Source organism: Gopherus evgoodei, chromosome 6, assembly GCF_007399415.2.
Source record: "Gopherus evgoodei ecotype Sinaloan lineage chromosome 6, rGopEvg1_v1.p, whole genome shotgun sequence".
Taxonomy (NCBI): domain Eukaryota; kingdom Metazoa; phylum Chordata; order Testudines; family Testudinidae; genus Gopherus; species Gopherus evgoodei.
Window position 1 is genome coordinate 109165778 of NC_044327.1, and position 16254 is coordinate 109182031.

The 16254-nt window shown below is 49.7% G+C and overlaps 1 protein-coding gene across 1 annotated transcript in view; it reads right to left on the bottom strand.

The window, feature by feature from the left end:
* The window catches only part of EGFLAM (EGF like, fibronectin type III and laminin G domains), a 138021-nt gene that overhangs the window by 4175 nt on the left and 117592 nt on the right, over window positions 1–16254 (bottom strand). Inside the window, 4 exon segments of the mRNA XM_030567711.1 lie at window positions 7102–7124; window positions 7126–7186; window positions 8987–9130; window positions 11418–11496. Coding sequence (XP_030423571.1) covers window positions 7102–7124; window positions 7126–7186; window positions 8987–9130; window positions 11418–11496 — 307 coding nt within the window.

Sequence of the window (16254 nt, forward strand, 5' to 3'; positions counted from 1 at the left end):
TCCCATCAGATCCCAGAGCGTCCTCTCCTTCCCCTCTCCCCAGCTCTGGAATGCCTGGGGGGCGGGTAGGCAGCTGAGCACACCCCACCCCAACCCTGGAGAGCTGGGTGGGCGGGCAGCACAGCCCCTAGTCCTGGTGGGTGGGCAGCACGAGCACCAGTTCTAGCCACCCGGAATCCCTGCATGCAGGACAGCCCCCACTAGCCTCAGTCCAGGGCAAGGGTGCTGGAGCTCTCACAAAAGTGTGGGAGGCAGGGGGCCCCACCTGAGGTGGAAAGAAAGGTAGCCCCCTGCCTGTGTCCCAGATCCCCACACCCAGAACAGGTGGAGGGACCCAGGCTCCCCTAGAGTTGCCAACTGTTTAATGGCACAAACCCAACCCCCCTCACCCCCGCTCCTTATTTGAGACCCCTACCCCCTGCTCACTCCAGTCCTCCTGCCTCTGTCGCTCGCTCTCCCTCACCCTCACTCACCTTCACCAGGCTGGGGCAAGGAGTTGGGGTGCAAGAGGGGATCCTGGATGTGGTGTGGCTCTGGGAGGGAGTTTGGGTGTGGGAAGTGGTGAAGGGTCAGGATCTGGGAGGGAATTTGGGTGCGGGCTCTGGGCTGGGGGTTGGGGTGAGGGGGATGGCACCGGCACCAGAAAGTGACTGGCACATCCCTCTGATAGCAGCTCCTAGGTGTGTAGGGGGGAAGGGGAGCTAGAAAGATCCGCATGCTGCCCTTGCCCACAGGCGCTCCCCACAACGCCCATTGGCTGCAGTTCTCACACAAGGGGAGCTGAGGAGTCGGTGCTTGGGTTCAGGGCAGCGTGTGAAGACCCCCAGCCTCTGCTTGGGGCCACAAGAACAGTGCTGGCCGTTTCTGGGAGCGATGTGGAACAACAGCAGGCGGGAAGCCTGCCTTAGCCCCACTCTGCTGCCAGACTGTTAACTCCCCAAATCTCCCGGTTTGGCTGCAGGAGCCTCTGGGAGATAGGGCCTGATTCCAGGAGACTCTAGCAAAACTGGGAGGGTTGGCAACCCGAGGCTCCCCACAGTTGCCCCTCAGCTCTTCCCAACCTGTCTCTGGCTGGGGGAAGAAGGGCTTCAGAGCTGCAGCCCGGCCATGTTAAGAGACAGGCAGACAGCTGTGGGGAGCAATGGCAGACCCTCTACCTGGCCCCAGTGCAGGGGGCCTGAGCCCCTGGCCTGTGTCCCTGTCCCCCAAGGCTTCCCTCCCGGGTCAGGAAAGTTGTGCAGGCAGCTGTGGGGAGCCACTGTGGAGTCATGGACCATCCCCCTCTGTGCCATCTGTCCCCATGTCTCAGGTTCCCAGGTGGTGCATATGGATACACACTTCATACTGGTAAGGTTATGATACTGGGAGTTGGCAATGCAGGGTCTTGATCCATGTAGATGAAAGTCATTGTGCAGCTGCAACATGCCTTAATGGGGAAAGATTGAACCCTAATGACATATCTAACTATAATACAGGATACTCATTCAGGCTCCTTTTCTGGTTGAGCTGTCAGGACCTGATGCAGACAAGCAGGTCCTCCCTGGGGATTGCTGGAGAGAGGCTTACTGCCTATTCCCTCCTAGAATGGTGCTGACAGTTTTTAAAGCTTGTAACCCATGGGTTCATTGTAAGCCGGCCAGGGCTCTGGATCTAAAATCTTAGATCTGGTGTGGGCTGGCTGCAGTGCAAGCAGGCTGCAGGTGGTGGCAGAGAGATGGGCTGTCTCCTCCTGTTGTCGACAGGCTAGGGGGAGGAGGAGTGGATTGTCTCTCGCTGAGGCTTTTTTGCAGGCTTGGGTTACAGACTGGGCATTTGCTGGGTCTGGCAACTCTGTGCTGGCAGGCTGCAGGGAGATCTTCTCTCCCAGCAGCTGGTCTGTGCCACGTGGGACAGCCAGGCTATTCATAGCCTCCACCCTGCTTTCCCAGGCATCTGGGGCTCTGCCCTGGGTCAGAGGCTGCTTGCAGTCTGCCTGGTTGTTTTCTGCCCTCTGATTAGCTACTGGAGAGTGCTGCTGTTTTCCTTCCTCCCATTGGTTGAGTGAGAAAGGTTGCCAGGGTGACGGGGGTAGTGGGGGCAACGCCGCTTCCCCTTTGCTGCTAGGAAGTCAACAGTGCAGGACTGTGGCATGGCCCCGAGAGGGCTCCAAGTGGGGTGTCTCTTCTCTTTGGGTACAGTCCCCTTGCTGAGGGGTCTGGGGAGCTACAAAACCTGATCACTTGACATTATACAATGACTAAAAGTAAGAGGCAGCGGGTAACATTCTTCAGAAAATGGACAGGGGCAAAGTTTTCAGATGGGTTTTTAAACATTCCAGTTGTTTAAACCCCAAAAGAAGGAAAGTAGCAGAATTTTTGTTTTTTAAAAGGGGGGGGGTATGTGAAAATAAATGGGAAAAAACAGGCTAAAGTTAAAACATAAATACAGAAAAAGCACCTTTCCATCTTGACTGTAAGACCTTTAGCGACTGCCTCGTACTAGGGGCTGGACAGCAGCAAACTCAAAGGAATCCTCTTCCTAGCTGGGCAGTTGGGCACTTCCATGATATAAATGTTTAATAATAATTACATTGCTGTAAATGCCATTTCATGAGCTGCTACTGTTTAAGGATGCCAACTTTTTAATTGCACAAAATTGAGCACCTTTGCCCCACTCCCTGCCACGAGGCCCTGCTCCTGCTGTGCCCCCATTCACTCCATCCCCCTTCCCTCTGTCGCTTGCTCTCCCCAACTCTCACTCACTTTCACCGGATTGGGGCGGGGGCTGGGATGTGGTAGGGGGTGAGGGCTCCGGCTGCGGGGAGCGTGCAGGCTCTGGGGTGAGCCTGGGACTGAGGGGTTTGTGGTGCAGGAAGGGGCTCAGGGCTGGGGGTTGAGGTATGGGAGGGGGCATGGGGTTTAGGCTCCGAGAGAGGACTCAGGGCTGGGACAGGGGGTTGGGGTGCAGGCTCCAGGAGAGTTTTGGTGTGGGAGGGGGCTCATGGCTGGGTTGGAGGGGGTGAGGGGTATGGGCTCTGAGAGGGAGTTAGGGTGCAGGAAGGGGTTCCAACCTGGGGCAGGGGGTTGGGGTACAGGAGAGGGTTCGGGCTCCAGCCAGGTGGTGCTTACCTCAGCCAGCTCCTGGAAGTGGCCAGCATGCTCAGCTCCTAGGTGGAAGGGCCAGGGGGCTCTGCATGCTGCCTGCACTCACAGGCACTGCTCCCACAGCTTCCTTTGGCTGCTGTGCCTGGCCAATGGGAGCTGCAGAGCTGGTGCTCAGGGCAGGGGCAGCCCACTGAGCCTCCCTGGCCACCCCCTGCACCGAGAGGCCACAGAGAGATGCTGGCTGCTTCCGGGAGTAGCGTGGAGCCAGGGCAGGCAGGGAGCCTGCCTTAGCCCCGCTGTGCTGACTGGACTTAAGCAGCAGTGCTGACCGGAGCCTCCAGGGTCCCTTTATGATAAGGTGTCCTGGACACCTGGCAACCCTACTCCTGCTTTCACTGAAATAGGTAGCATCTGAAATGTGCTATTTTCATCCTCTCATTTCAAGATAGCTAATCAAAGCTGCCATCTTGCGGATGGGGCACTTAACGCCCATTAAGTGTACCTCCCAAAATGCCTAAGACATACTGTTTCTGCTGTTCTAAATACTTTGGAAAAATAGTGATATAGATGTAATGCTACAGCACAGGTACTAACCCACAATTAGAATTTTATTTATCTGGAAAGTTCAAATATCGCTCTCAACTCAAACGGCAATCTGAGATAAGACACACATGGAATCAAACGAAACAGCTTTCAAGTGAGTGGTATGGATTTAAGTACACGCCTATAATGAACCATGCACTACTATGGCAGAGTGGTTTGAGCTATGCCTGACTTTGAGGGTGATCTTTTGCCTAGATCATCTCGAGTATGACAATGTTTGTTTGTAATTCTTCTGCCACATGAGTTCAAAGTTGCTAAGTATTTAGTGCCAGAGCTCCATGCCATAGAATTATAGAAATGTTGAGCTGGAAGGGATCCAACGGATCATCTCATCCAGTCGCCTGCACTGAGGCAGGACTAAATATTATCTAGACTATCCCTGACAGGTGTTTATGTAACCTGTTTGTTTTTAGGTTTCCTAAAAGCCTCGATGATGGCTATTCCACCCTTACCCTAGGTAATTTGTTCCATTGCTTAACTACACTTACAATTAGGAAGTTTTTACTAATATCTAACCTAAACCACCTTTGCTGCAATTTAAGCCCATTACTTCTTGTCCTGTCCTCAGTGGTTAAGAAGAACAATTTATCACCTTCTCTTTATAATGATCTTTAAAGTACCCGCAGACTTATCATGTGTCCCCTCAGTCTTCTCTCCTCCAGACTAAACAAACCCATTTTTTACCAATCTTTCCTCATAGGTCATCATTTCTAGATCTTTAATAATTTTTGTTGCGCTCCTCTGGACTTGCTCCAATTTGTCCACATCTTTCCAGAAATGTGGCGCCCAGAACTGGACACAGTACTCCAGTTGAGAACTTACCAATGCAGAGTAGAGTGGAAGAGTTACTTCCCATGTCTTGCTTACAACACTCATGCTAATACATCCCAAAATAATTTTCACTTTTATTGGCAAAACAATTACATTGTCAACTTATATTTAGTTTGTGATCCACTATTACCCTCAGATCTTTTTCTGCAGTATTCCTTACTCAGCAATCATTTCCTATTTTGCACTTGTGTAATTGATTATTCCTTCTCAAGTGTAGCACTTTGCATGTGTCCTTACTGAATTTCATTTTATTGATTTCAGACCATTTCTCCTGTTTGTCATGATCATTTTTTAATTCTAATCCTGTCCTCCAAAGAGCCAGCAACTTCCCCCAGCTTGGTACCATCCACAGACTTTATAAGTGTACTCTCTATGCCATTATCCAAACCATTTATACGAATATTGAATAGAACCAGACCCAGGACAGATCCCTGACCACTCAATATGCCCTTTCAGCTTGATTGTGAACCATTGATAACTACTCTCTAGGAATGATTTTCCAGTCAGTTGTGTGTACTCACCTTATTTAGGTTCATCTAGGCTATATTTCTCAAGTTTATTTATGAGCAGGTCATGTAACAGTATCAAAAGCCTTACTAAAACCAAGATACATCACATCTACTGCTTCCCCCTATCCACCAGGCTTGTTACACCATCAAAGAAGGTTATGAGGTTGATTTGACATGATTTGTTCTTTACAGATCCATATCAACAGTTGCTTATCACCTCATTTTCTTCTAGATCCTTATAAATTGATCATCATTTACTCCATTATCTTTCCAGGTACCAAGTTAAGCAGACATGCCTATTATTCCCTGGGTTGTTGTTTTTCTTTTTTATAGACAGGCACTGTATTTATCCTTTTCCCATGGGTAGCAAGTGGAATCCCCCTTCGGGGAGACTAGCCCTTGGCTCCCCCCTCCATCTGTGCCCCCCACCTCCTTGCAGCCTGAGACCCCCTGTGGCCAGAGCAATGAGCCCCCCCTACCCAGAGGCATCCTGAGCACCCCTGTCAGCTGGAGGAGCCTCAAGCTGGCTGGAGGCCTGAGTACTCCCTCCCTTGGCCACAGGAGCCCCTGGTCTAGCTGAAGCACTGCCCGGAGGAGCCCCCCCATTTGTCTGGAGGAGCCCTGAGGCCCCCCTCCACTTGCCTGGAGGAGCCCCAGGCCAGCTGCAGCCACACTGCACCTCCCCTTCCTTCTTTGCCCCTCCCCAGACTGCCCAGGAAAGCTGCAGCATGACAGTGGTCTCTTCCTGAAGAAGAACCTGAGCTTTTGATATGCCCCATGGCAGGTTCAGGGGGCAGTGAGGAGGCCGCATCTGCTATTCAACTTCTCTCTGGAGTCCAGGAAAATATTTGATGAACCTGGTAAGCTGAATAGCATACTGCCTCTTTGGCTGCTCTGGAACCTGCATGCAGGGCCACTCGGGGGGGGGGGCAAGAGGGGCAATTTCCCCCAGGCCCTGGGCTCCGCAGGGGCCCCCACGAGAGTTTTTTGGGGCCCCTGGAGCAGGGTCCTTCACTCGCTCAGGGGCCCCAGAAAATACTTGCGGGGCGGGCCCCCGGAGTTTCTTCCGCTCCCAGTCTTCGCTGGCGGGGGAGTCCTTCCGCTCCGGGGCGGAAGGACCTCCCGCCATTGCATTACCGCCGAAGCGGGACCTGCCGCCGAAGTGCAACCCAGTCTTCAGTGGTAATTCGGCGGCGGGGGGCCCTTCCGTTCAGGGACCCGCCACCGAAGTGCCCCGAAGACCCGCGGCGGGGGCCCCCTGCCACTGAATTACCGCCGAAGAGCGGGCTGCACTTTGGCGGCGGGTCCCGCTTCGGCGGTAATTCGCCGGCGGGGGACCCCTGCCGCGGGTCTCGGGGCACTTCAGCGGCGGGTCCCAGAACGGAAGGGCCCCCTGCCGCCGAACAGGGCCGGCTCTAGACATTTTGCCGCGCGGAGGGGTCCCCTGCTGATTGCTGGTCCCACGGCTCTGGTGGACCTCCACAGGCATGGTTGCGGAGGGTCCGCTGGTCCCGTGGCTCCGGTGGACCTCCCGCAAGTGTGCCTGCGGATGCTCCACCGGAGCCACGGGACCAGCGGACCCTCCGCAGGCACGCCTGTGGAGGTCCACCGGAGCCGCCTGCCGCCGATGGCCCAGGCCCCCGGAATCCTCTGGGTGGCCCTGCCTGCATGAGGCATAATAAAGCAAAACCTCCCCTGCCAAACCTGCACTGGGGGTCCTGGTGGCGAGCAGCAAGCGCCAGGGAAGGCTCTGCCTCCCCTGGTCTTTAATTATACCTGCTGCCCATGCCTTTTCAGTCCTCTGGTATCTCTCTCATCTCCATGAGTTCTTCAGAGAGATCTCTTCAGCCCAGTTCCTTAAGTATTCTAGCATATATTTCACCAGGCCTTCCGACCTGAAGACATGTAATGTGTCTAAGTGTCAATGGAGCTGCAAGGCTTTGGCACTGCCTGAGGATCTGGCCCTTACAGTTTCTTCTTTTTTCAGGTTTCTTGTCAGGGCACTTCTCTCGTGCAATCTCCAAAATGGTTCTAGATAAGTTGAGACTTTGTTGATAACACGAAGATGGACTTACCGAACTGCCTTTACTCTGTGCCACCCTGCCATCATTGAAAGAGCCATTCACCATTATGGAAGCAATGCCACTGCCCAGATTGTAGCTAAAATGTTAAAAACAATAGATGTTGTTTACCTCCCTTATGGGAGCCGGAGTCCCTAACATGCTGTCCAGGGAGCCTCATCCCTTGGCCCCAGCTTTGATTTGACCACCTGAGCTCCACCTTGCAGACAGCATCCTTAGGGAAGGGCTGGGACTCCCTTTGAAGGCTATCAGTGCTGCACCTTTATTGGATGGAAGGGGTTGCAGGGTGAAATGTGACACTTCTTTACTCTCCAAAGGCCAGGGGGTGCTGTTTCCACAGCTCTGCAAGGCCAGCAAATGAGATCACCAATACATTGCGGGCTCCTGTATGGCAGTTTTTTCATAGAAACAGAGGCTAAAGGATCAGTAACTTACATATCTTTGGCTTAATAAGGCCACATTATAGGAGTGAATAAACAAATTACCTGAAATTCACAAAGGGATCATTTGTATTAGGGGGAACATGAGCCATATGATGTTAGCAAGGGGCATGGTCCAGTGATCTGAGCACAGGACCAAGAACCAGGAGCACCTCAATTTCAAAGTCTCCGTCTCAGTATGAAGGGTCTGACAATACAGCTACAATGACAGAGCCCTGTAGGTGCAGCATGTGCTGACATGAGGAGTTTTTCTGCTGATATAGTAATACCACGTGGCTGCTCTGGGCACGGACCCAGGTCTTCCACATCCCAAGTGAGTGTGCTAGCCAGCAGGCTATTGGAGAGACAAGGTGGGTGAGAGTTCTTTTATTGGACCAACTTCTGTTGGTGAGAAAGACCAGCTTTCTCACCAGTAGAAGCTGGTCCAGTAAAAGATATTGCCTGACCCATCTTGTCTCTCATATCCTGAGACCAACAGAGCTACAACTACACAGCATACAACAGACTATTGCACAGTCTGAGGTGGGTTGCTTTCATTAGCTCCTGTTGAAGCTGTTTTGCTCTGTATAAATAGTGAACTATTAATCAGGCCAAAGAAAGAGGAAGACTGACTCAGAGGGTCGGACACTCATTTGGGATGTGAGAGATCTCAGTTCAGTCCTTGCTCCAAAGACATGTAATTATTTGGAAGCACTGGCTGTCCTAATGAAACCTGTGAACTGTTTCAATTCCCCATTTTGCATACACTGACACAGCTAAGATTTTTGCAAGGTTAACCACAGGAAACCACATGAAAATGCCTTTATAGCAATCATTACAAGATAAGCTTTGGCATGGGAAACTTAGTATTTGTATCTATGAGATTCAGCCACAACCAGATAAAGCCAAAACGTTGATAATGTAGCTGGCATTAGACTAGCATCAATTAATTTTTTTAAAAAGCTTTTCCATTGTGAACAGAGTGTACAGCTATAATAATGTTAATAGAGGACCTGCTCTACTTCATTGTTTGCCTTACTTAATCTGGAAAATAAATTCTAACACAGAAAGACATGGCTTCCACCAATCAATATCCCACCAGAGCACTCTGAGCTAAGCCCCACAAAAGCTATCTGAGCATTTAAAATTAAAATTCCATGAGAACACACGACTTTGTTTGTGTTGCCTGAGGTGCCTGGTTTTAGATTTTGTTTTTGGCAGTAAGAATATTGAATTTGAAAACAATCTGGTGCTTGACACAAGGGAAAAAATGTAAAACCAACTAGCAGGGTGCATTTCAAACACCCAGGCACCTACCCAAAGGACCAAACAAACTTGGACTCTTGTCAGTGCACAAAACCATGAAGTTATAATCTCAGGGGGTCCTTGCTCCATGTTGTTACTGTAAAGCGTGGTGATTTGTGTACACTGTGTAAATAATTAAACCAGTTAGCAATTACCTGAATACTAATGCTCCTTCTTGGAGACCTAAAGAAATGAAATCACTATTAGGGGCGCAGGGACTGCCTCCCCTCCACATCAGCAGACCATCCTTCAGGGTAGTCTTAAACCTCATGAACACGTTTGATCGTGATCCTGACACTCTGTTTGATTGAGAGAAAAAATAATCACACAGGAAAGTTATTAGCTGGGTTTTTTTACCCTTTGAACTTCCTCAATGTACCCCTCAACACAAGGCTGTTTAGGGACGTATAGGTTGGGTTCTCTAACTCTCAGCAAGGTATAATTTGATACATAATACATATTTTACTCTGATCATAGTTAAACTTCCCCTTCTCAGGGCAAAATTTCCTAGGAATGCTACTGCAGTGCTGGAATCCTTGGTTCTATGAAATGCACTGGCAGGACCTATCACAGCCCTGCAATTTAGCACACGCCCAGGGGCTGTGGGTATAGCAAGGTGACTGCCACGTGGGGTGCTATTTTATTTGGCCTATAATAAATGGGATCAGTCCCAGAGAACATACAGACTACAATCCCATAAACATTACAGGAAGTGCTTGCTGCTGCAAGTAGGCCCATCCAGGAAAGTGCATGGGGGGAATCTCCCCCTGCCCCCCCCACCCAGCCATAATCCCAGATAGTCCTGATTTTCCCAGGATTCTGGGAAGCAGGGAGCCAGTGCCAGACCCAGAGGGCTATTAAGTACAGCCAGGGGTGCACTTTCCTGCCTGCCCCCTCCCTGCCCCCAATCCCAGGGAAAAGATCTGAGCACAGAGGATGGGCTGCAGCTGGTGTGCCAAGTGGGCACCCCCTACCCCCAACCACCACCCCCAGGATACTCACAGGGCCAGCTTGCACAGGACATGGTTTGGATTGGCCCATGGTGCTACCAGTCACTGCAGCTCGAGTGGTGTGTGTAGGGATGCTGCATGCTGATCCCGCCCCCCCCCCCGCCACACATGCACCAGGCTGCCTTTGTCTGGAAGCGCTGACCCAGGTGAGCTGGGGGTGGGGCATGGAAACCCCCACCTAATCCCTGCCACGGGGCCCTCTTACTGCAGGCAGGGGCCATGAAGTGGCTGCTCTTTGGAGAGTATCTCTACCTGCCTGCCTCTTTGTGTCTGGGATGTCAGATGGGGTCGAGGGATCAGGCCCCTCCACAGCCCCCGGGACATGGGACTAGGGGCTGGGACTCACTGCAACACGGAACAGAGTGCTGTTGAGGGGATGGGGACCTGCTGGGTAGGTGTGTTGCCAGGTCATTTAAAGATGGGGTACTGATAGGTGATTGGAGGGGTGTGTATGTGGGGGGAATTGCCAGGTGATTGGGAGCATATGGAGGCGTGGGGAGGGGAGCTCAGCTGGGTGAACATAGGAAATAATCACAACAAATGCTCCTGAAATAGACTGATCGTTACATTTAACCTTCAAAAAATTCAAGCATTTCCAGGAGTCCAAATTCTCCTTGACCCCCTGAAATCACACCCTGGGCCAGAGCTCCAGGAGGAGAAACCCCCTGGTCCCCAATTCAGGCCATGCTGGTCACTGACAGCTTCAACCCTATCTCCCAGGACTGGCCTAAGTGAGAGTGATTGAAGCTGTCAGTGACCACCATGGCCTGGAGCAGGAGTGGCTGCTCCTCCTGGATACCAGTACCACGTGTTGACAGGCTCCGGCCCCTGTTCAGGAGTGACTTGATGAGGAATGATACAAACACAGAGATGGGGAGGGAGGGATGATAATAGCAATAGATCATATGGTGACTTTCCTTGTGATGGTATATCATAGAGATTCCACATTTGTTTTGCCTATACAGGCCTGATCTGGTAGGCAAACTCTGAGCACACTAAGCCAGGCATGCCCTGCAAGCAAGTTAGGCAGAGCATTAACTATCTTCTCCCACTTTGTGTACTGCTCTGGAGCTTGGACACCTGGCATGGGGTGGCAGGGTGCATATTCAGAAGTAGAAATATCGGTACCTATGGAACTTTTACCGCAAAAACTTGGACACTGAGCAAGTTTAGACACTACATGGTTCAGGGACATCTTAGTGGGGATTTTGCGAATCTCATTTGGACCGGATTCTGGGATTTAGGTGTCTGAAGGGGCAGTTAGGCACTTAAGTCCTTTTGTGAACCTAATGCTCTGTCTCTCAAGTCTTCATCTGTAAAACAAGGACTATTCTACCTCATGGAGGTGTTACGAGGACAAACCCATTAAAGACTGAGTGGTGCTCAGATGCTAGTGATGGGGGGATAGACATATGATAAAAAGTTTGTTTTTCTAAAATTAAGAAACATCTTCCATGTGGCAGCCATGGCTTAGCAGGACTAAACTGATGCTACAATAGAACCTACATACACAACTTCTTTATAGTTTAATGGTACAGAAAAGCAGAATCATTTAGGGTCAGGGTTGGTGAATTACCTTTTGAGGATATCCGGGTTATCATATGTGAGGTAACTACGGCCAATGAACTGTGGGATTTCAATGGCTTCTGTAACAGCTGGAAAAATGAAGGAAAAATCAGAGACTTTCAGCTAGTTGGCAGGAAATACAGTGAACTGACTGTTTCACTTCTTTAGTTTCTTTACTCTATTTACAGCCACGACTCACTGACATTAAGCCAAACTGGCAGCCCAGATACATTGCTGAGCAAATAGCAGAGCTGGTTTGCACCTAAGGGTGTGGAAAGAGTCAAGCCAGGCCTCTAAATCTTGTCCACGCCCTCATTCCTGCCACCTCCAGCCCCATTCTCTCTGCCTCTGGCTTTCTTTTCATATTCAGTTTATCCTCCCACTGTGGAAAGTCATTCCTAACTGAAAAATGGACACACTAAGAAAGAGGTAAAACGGTGCTAACTTTTATTTTCTGTTTCTTTTACCCAGTGTTAACAGACTCCTCCTCTACTCCCCCTCTGAGCCCAGATACCCAGTCAGCAGAAATTTGTGGCTCAACCACTCCTCCCTTTCAATTCTTGCCTTTTATTGAAGAAACGAAATTGGGTTCCTGATTTAGTGTTCTCAACAGAGCGTGTGCTGTAAGTGGTCTCTGGCCCATCACTATTCCTGAGTGGGCTCCAGTCTCCTGCGGGGGGAGGGATGGGCAGCAGCAGGAGTGGTGGGGTTACAGCTCCCACTTTTCCCCTTCCAACCTTTCCCCTTTCAGTTGCTCCTGAGCAGTGTCCTTCCGTGCATAGGCCCAACTTCCTCAGTTCCCGCGGGGTGCTTGACTCTCTGCTCTGCCCCAGGCCCTGCCCCCAACGCCACCCCTTCCCAAGGCACTGAACAGCTGATCATGATGGGTGGGAAGTGCTGAGAGGGTGGTGGAGGAACTGATTGGCAGGGCTGCCGGTGGGCAGGAGGCGCTGGGGGGTTGAGGGGGAGTCGCTGATCCACAGGGTGCTGAGCACCCATTATTTTTTTCCATGGGTGCTCCAGCCCCGGAGCACCCATGGAGTCAGCACCTATGCTTCCTTGGCCACTCCCAGTACAGATAACAGCAGGGGAAGAGCAGTAGGCTGCTTTTGCAAGTGTGGTTCCAAATGCTCTGGGAGGCACTGCAGGCAGCAGCCTTTGCTCAGGGCCAGTGGGCCAGAAACCCAGCTGGTGTAAATTAGCCTGTCTCATTGAAGGCAACAGAGAAGGTGGCCCATAGGTTCAATGGTCCCAAGACTAGCTCTCCCACCTTCTATCCTTTCAAGCGGCAAGAGGCTTTAGGGGCCTCTCTGGAAGTTTCACTGTAGGCTTGGAAGACAGATCAAATCTGCCCGCACCAGCCTAAGAACAAAAATGGCCAATGACTGACATTGTCTGCTAATTCACATCTGCTCCCATAAGAGCAAGCCATGCTTTTCTGCTCAGTTTTCACTAGCTAGATTTCTATCCTGAGATTTATGTAACGTCCCATTTCTTTTTAGGCTGTGATTATTGCAATATCTAGCAGTCCATAAATAAGGGAAGGTGAACAATATACATAGTTGTTGGTTTGAACTAGTCATTTTCCCTTGTTTGGGGAAAAGAGCTTCTTTTGCAATATTCTGGATAATATATACACAGACTGAAGCCAGCAGAAGAGTGACTGAGCTTGAGCATACAGAGCATTTGTGGGGAAGAATAGTAGAGCAAATCTCCACTGTGGCCGCAATTTTTGTGTGAATGGCCTGCAATTTGCTGCAGTGCTCTCACAATTGATCATTTCCTTAATAATACAGTTAATGGATTCATAAAATAGCTGATTTCATTTCATCCGTCTGCTAGCAGTTAGTATTAATTCCTCCTTCTCTAGATGGTTTTAATGAACTTTTCAAATGCTTAGCTATAAGTGTATGTTCCATTCAGAGGACAAGTGTGGAAAGGGTATGGCAGAATGAGCAGTAAAAAGCTCAATTCTTTTATTTCACTGATGGAAACAATTACAATATTTTTAAAATTTAAAATGTTATTAATTGAAATAACTTTTAGATGGCTGAAAAAGCTACTCTATGATAACAACCCTCCCCAACCTCCCATTTCTGTAGCACAGCAACATGAAAATGTGCACTAGTCAGGTAGAGGTTTGTGGTTAAGTCACTAGAATGGGAGACAAGAAACCTGGATTAAATTCCCAACTCTGCCACAGACTTCCTATGTGATCTTGATCAAGTCCCTTAGGTCCTAATCCATTTAAAATTAAGCAGGAGCATAAATCTTTGCCTTAATCCCATAGGGCCTTAATCCCTCCATGCCCTAGATTTCAATCTTCTGTTTGAATGCTGCAGCCTCTTCTGCCACAGCTTGTCAGGGAAGCCTGTCAGTACAGGGATTGTCTCTCACTTGTGTTTGTACAGTGCCTAGCACAATGGGGTTGCACTGTTGCTTTGGGCTTCTAGTCACTACTGTTAATACAAAGTTGTCATAATTTGTGCACGCTGAAAGCCACCAGCAGCAATAAGGCATTTAGATATCAATGCAGACTGGGAATTTCAGAAGGTAACAAATGGCTTTTGCATCGGTAATGAAATTAGGAAAACTGTCCAATGTGTCTGAAGAGGAAACCATGTGTTGTGCAATGCTACTGAAAGACTGAAATCTTTCTCAGGTTTCAAAAGAAACTGTATTATAATTGGGCCTGGCATTCACTGCATGAATGGAAAAGCTGTAGGCCAGATGGTCTCTGACCCTAGTGTGGGTGAGCAAGATAGTGCAAGGATTCAAGGACCCTCCTCCTGCTGCACACAGACTGGGGATGGCAGAGTCCTTGCTACCTAGAGGCTCATGGGAGTAGCTCCATCTGTGCACCATGTATTGCCCTTGCTGGAACACACCTGAGCAGTTTCACTTCCCTATTCAGCGCAAAGCCCATGGGATGGCTACGCTGCAACTGAAAACCCATGGCTGGCCTGTGCCATCTGACTTGGGCTCAGGGGCTGTTTAATTACGAGGTAGATATTTGGGCTCAGGCTGGAGCCTGGGCTCTAGGACTCTGTGAGCTGGAAGAGTCCCAGAGCTTGGCTGTAGCCCAAGACCAAATATCTACATTGCAATTAAACAGCCCTGTAGTCTGAGCCCCTCAAGCCTGAGTCAGCTGGCATGGGTCAGCAGTAGATGTCTAACTGCAGCATAGACATATCCAAAGAGACACAATCTAGCCCTTTGTCTTTATTAGTGCTGAGTCTTTGGTATGCTCTTCCTTTGCTATTGAATCTGACTGAGCTGGATTGTCAGTCTGAATCCTATCTAGGTTAACAGTAACCAAAATGTGTCACTATCTAAATGGTTTCCCAGCAGGCAGGTGCCCAAACCACTCCTCTCACTGAAATCCTTGATAACAGTCACAGCAGGGAGGCCCCAGCCTGAATGGGCATGGTGAGCACTGAGCTACAAGAAGGACTAAGGCAACTAAAGTGGGAGTTAGACACCCAAGTCCAAAATTTAGGCATCACAGAAATCCCCCCAAATCCCTGTTAAACTGCTACATAACCCTGGAAGTGCCTAAATCCCCTTGGTGCCCTAACTGCTGGACTCTGGGATACTCTGATGTGGGTCTCTCTCCATCTCTCTTGTTGAAGCTGTCCCACTATGGATAAATAATAAAATGGGCCTGAGAGAGAGACTGACTTTCTAGCCTAGTGGTTATACTGACTGAGGTTGAGAAACCCACATCCAAATCCCTTCTCCTCATCAGGGAGAGGGGGGAATTGAACTGGAGTCTTCCATCTCCCAGGTGAGTGCTTTAACCATTGGGCTAAAGGTTATGCAGGGGTATGTCTTGCCCCTGGCTGACTTGTGTGGAGTTAGGTGTCTCTGCCACCATACTGGCTAGAAACAGCTTAGGTGCCTTAACTCCAGGAGAGGGGTTCCTGGCTTTAGATCCCCAGCAGAGATAAGCACTTCCCTTCAGCCTGGATTTAGGTGCCTAACTCCTTGAGAGGGGTGGGGCTTAGGATACAATCACTTGCCTCAGTATCTCCCACTGGCTAGTTTATACATCTCTCTGCCTGGCATGCTAGCTTTTTTGGATCTCATCCTCAGGTGCCTATTTTTCCCCATTCACTGAACAGAGCCTATGAGTTTGTGGATTCCACCGGATAGGTAGGCACCTAAAAGTTAGGCACTGTAATATGAGGCATTGCAACAATTAAGTGTCTGTTGATTTGGGCTTTCCCTCTGACTCCTAAGTAATCCTCCAGAGTCAGGTTGAAACACACACAGGGAGCAACAGTGCAGGATTTCACAAAGCGCTCGGTCAACTGGTGCTGAGCCTTTTTTTCTGGAATACAGGACTTCGCTTCTGTCTCTACCACGGTCAGCGTGGCACTCTCCAGGAGTTCTGAAGTCACATTTAAAAACACTAACAGGAAAAGGTGCTGGAGAATTACTGTATAACCTTGGAGGGTATTTTTGGCTTACATGCAGACTGCAGTGTAAATCCAGGTATCACCTTGACTGACTAGGCACAGACACGCAGAGACAGAGCAGTTTTCACGCCATTTGCAGTACTTACTGTTAAAGCAGTAATTCCCACACTCTGCAGCGAGTCAGTGTAAAACAAAACAAGAACATGCAGATTTTATTTTTCAGTGGTTTTAAAATCTTGATTTCAATAGTCTGTCTTGTTTTAAGCAGGTCTTCCCTTCACTGAGCTTTCCCTGCTTCATTTTTGCAGTGTATCTCTAGATAAAAACTCCACCAGAGAGGTCCTTTGGGGCCATCTGCCTGTCCCAAGTCAGAATAAAGAAGGAGGGTTGGGCGTGGGGCTAGCAACTCCACCCCGTAAAAAATCA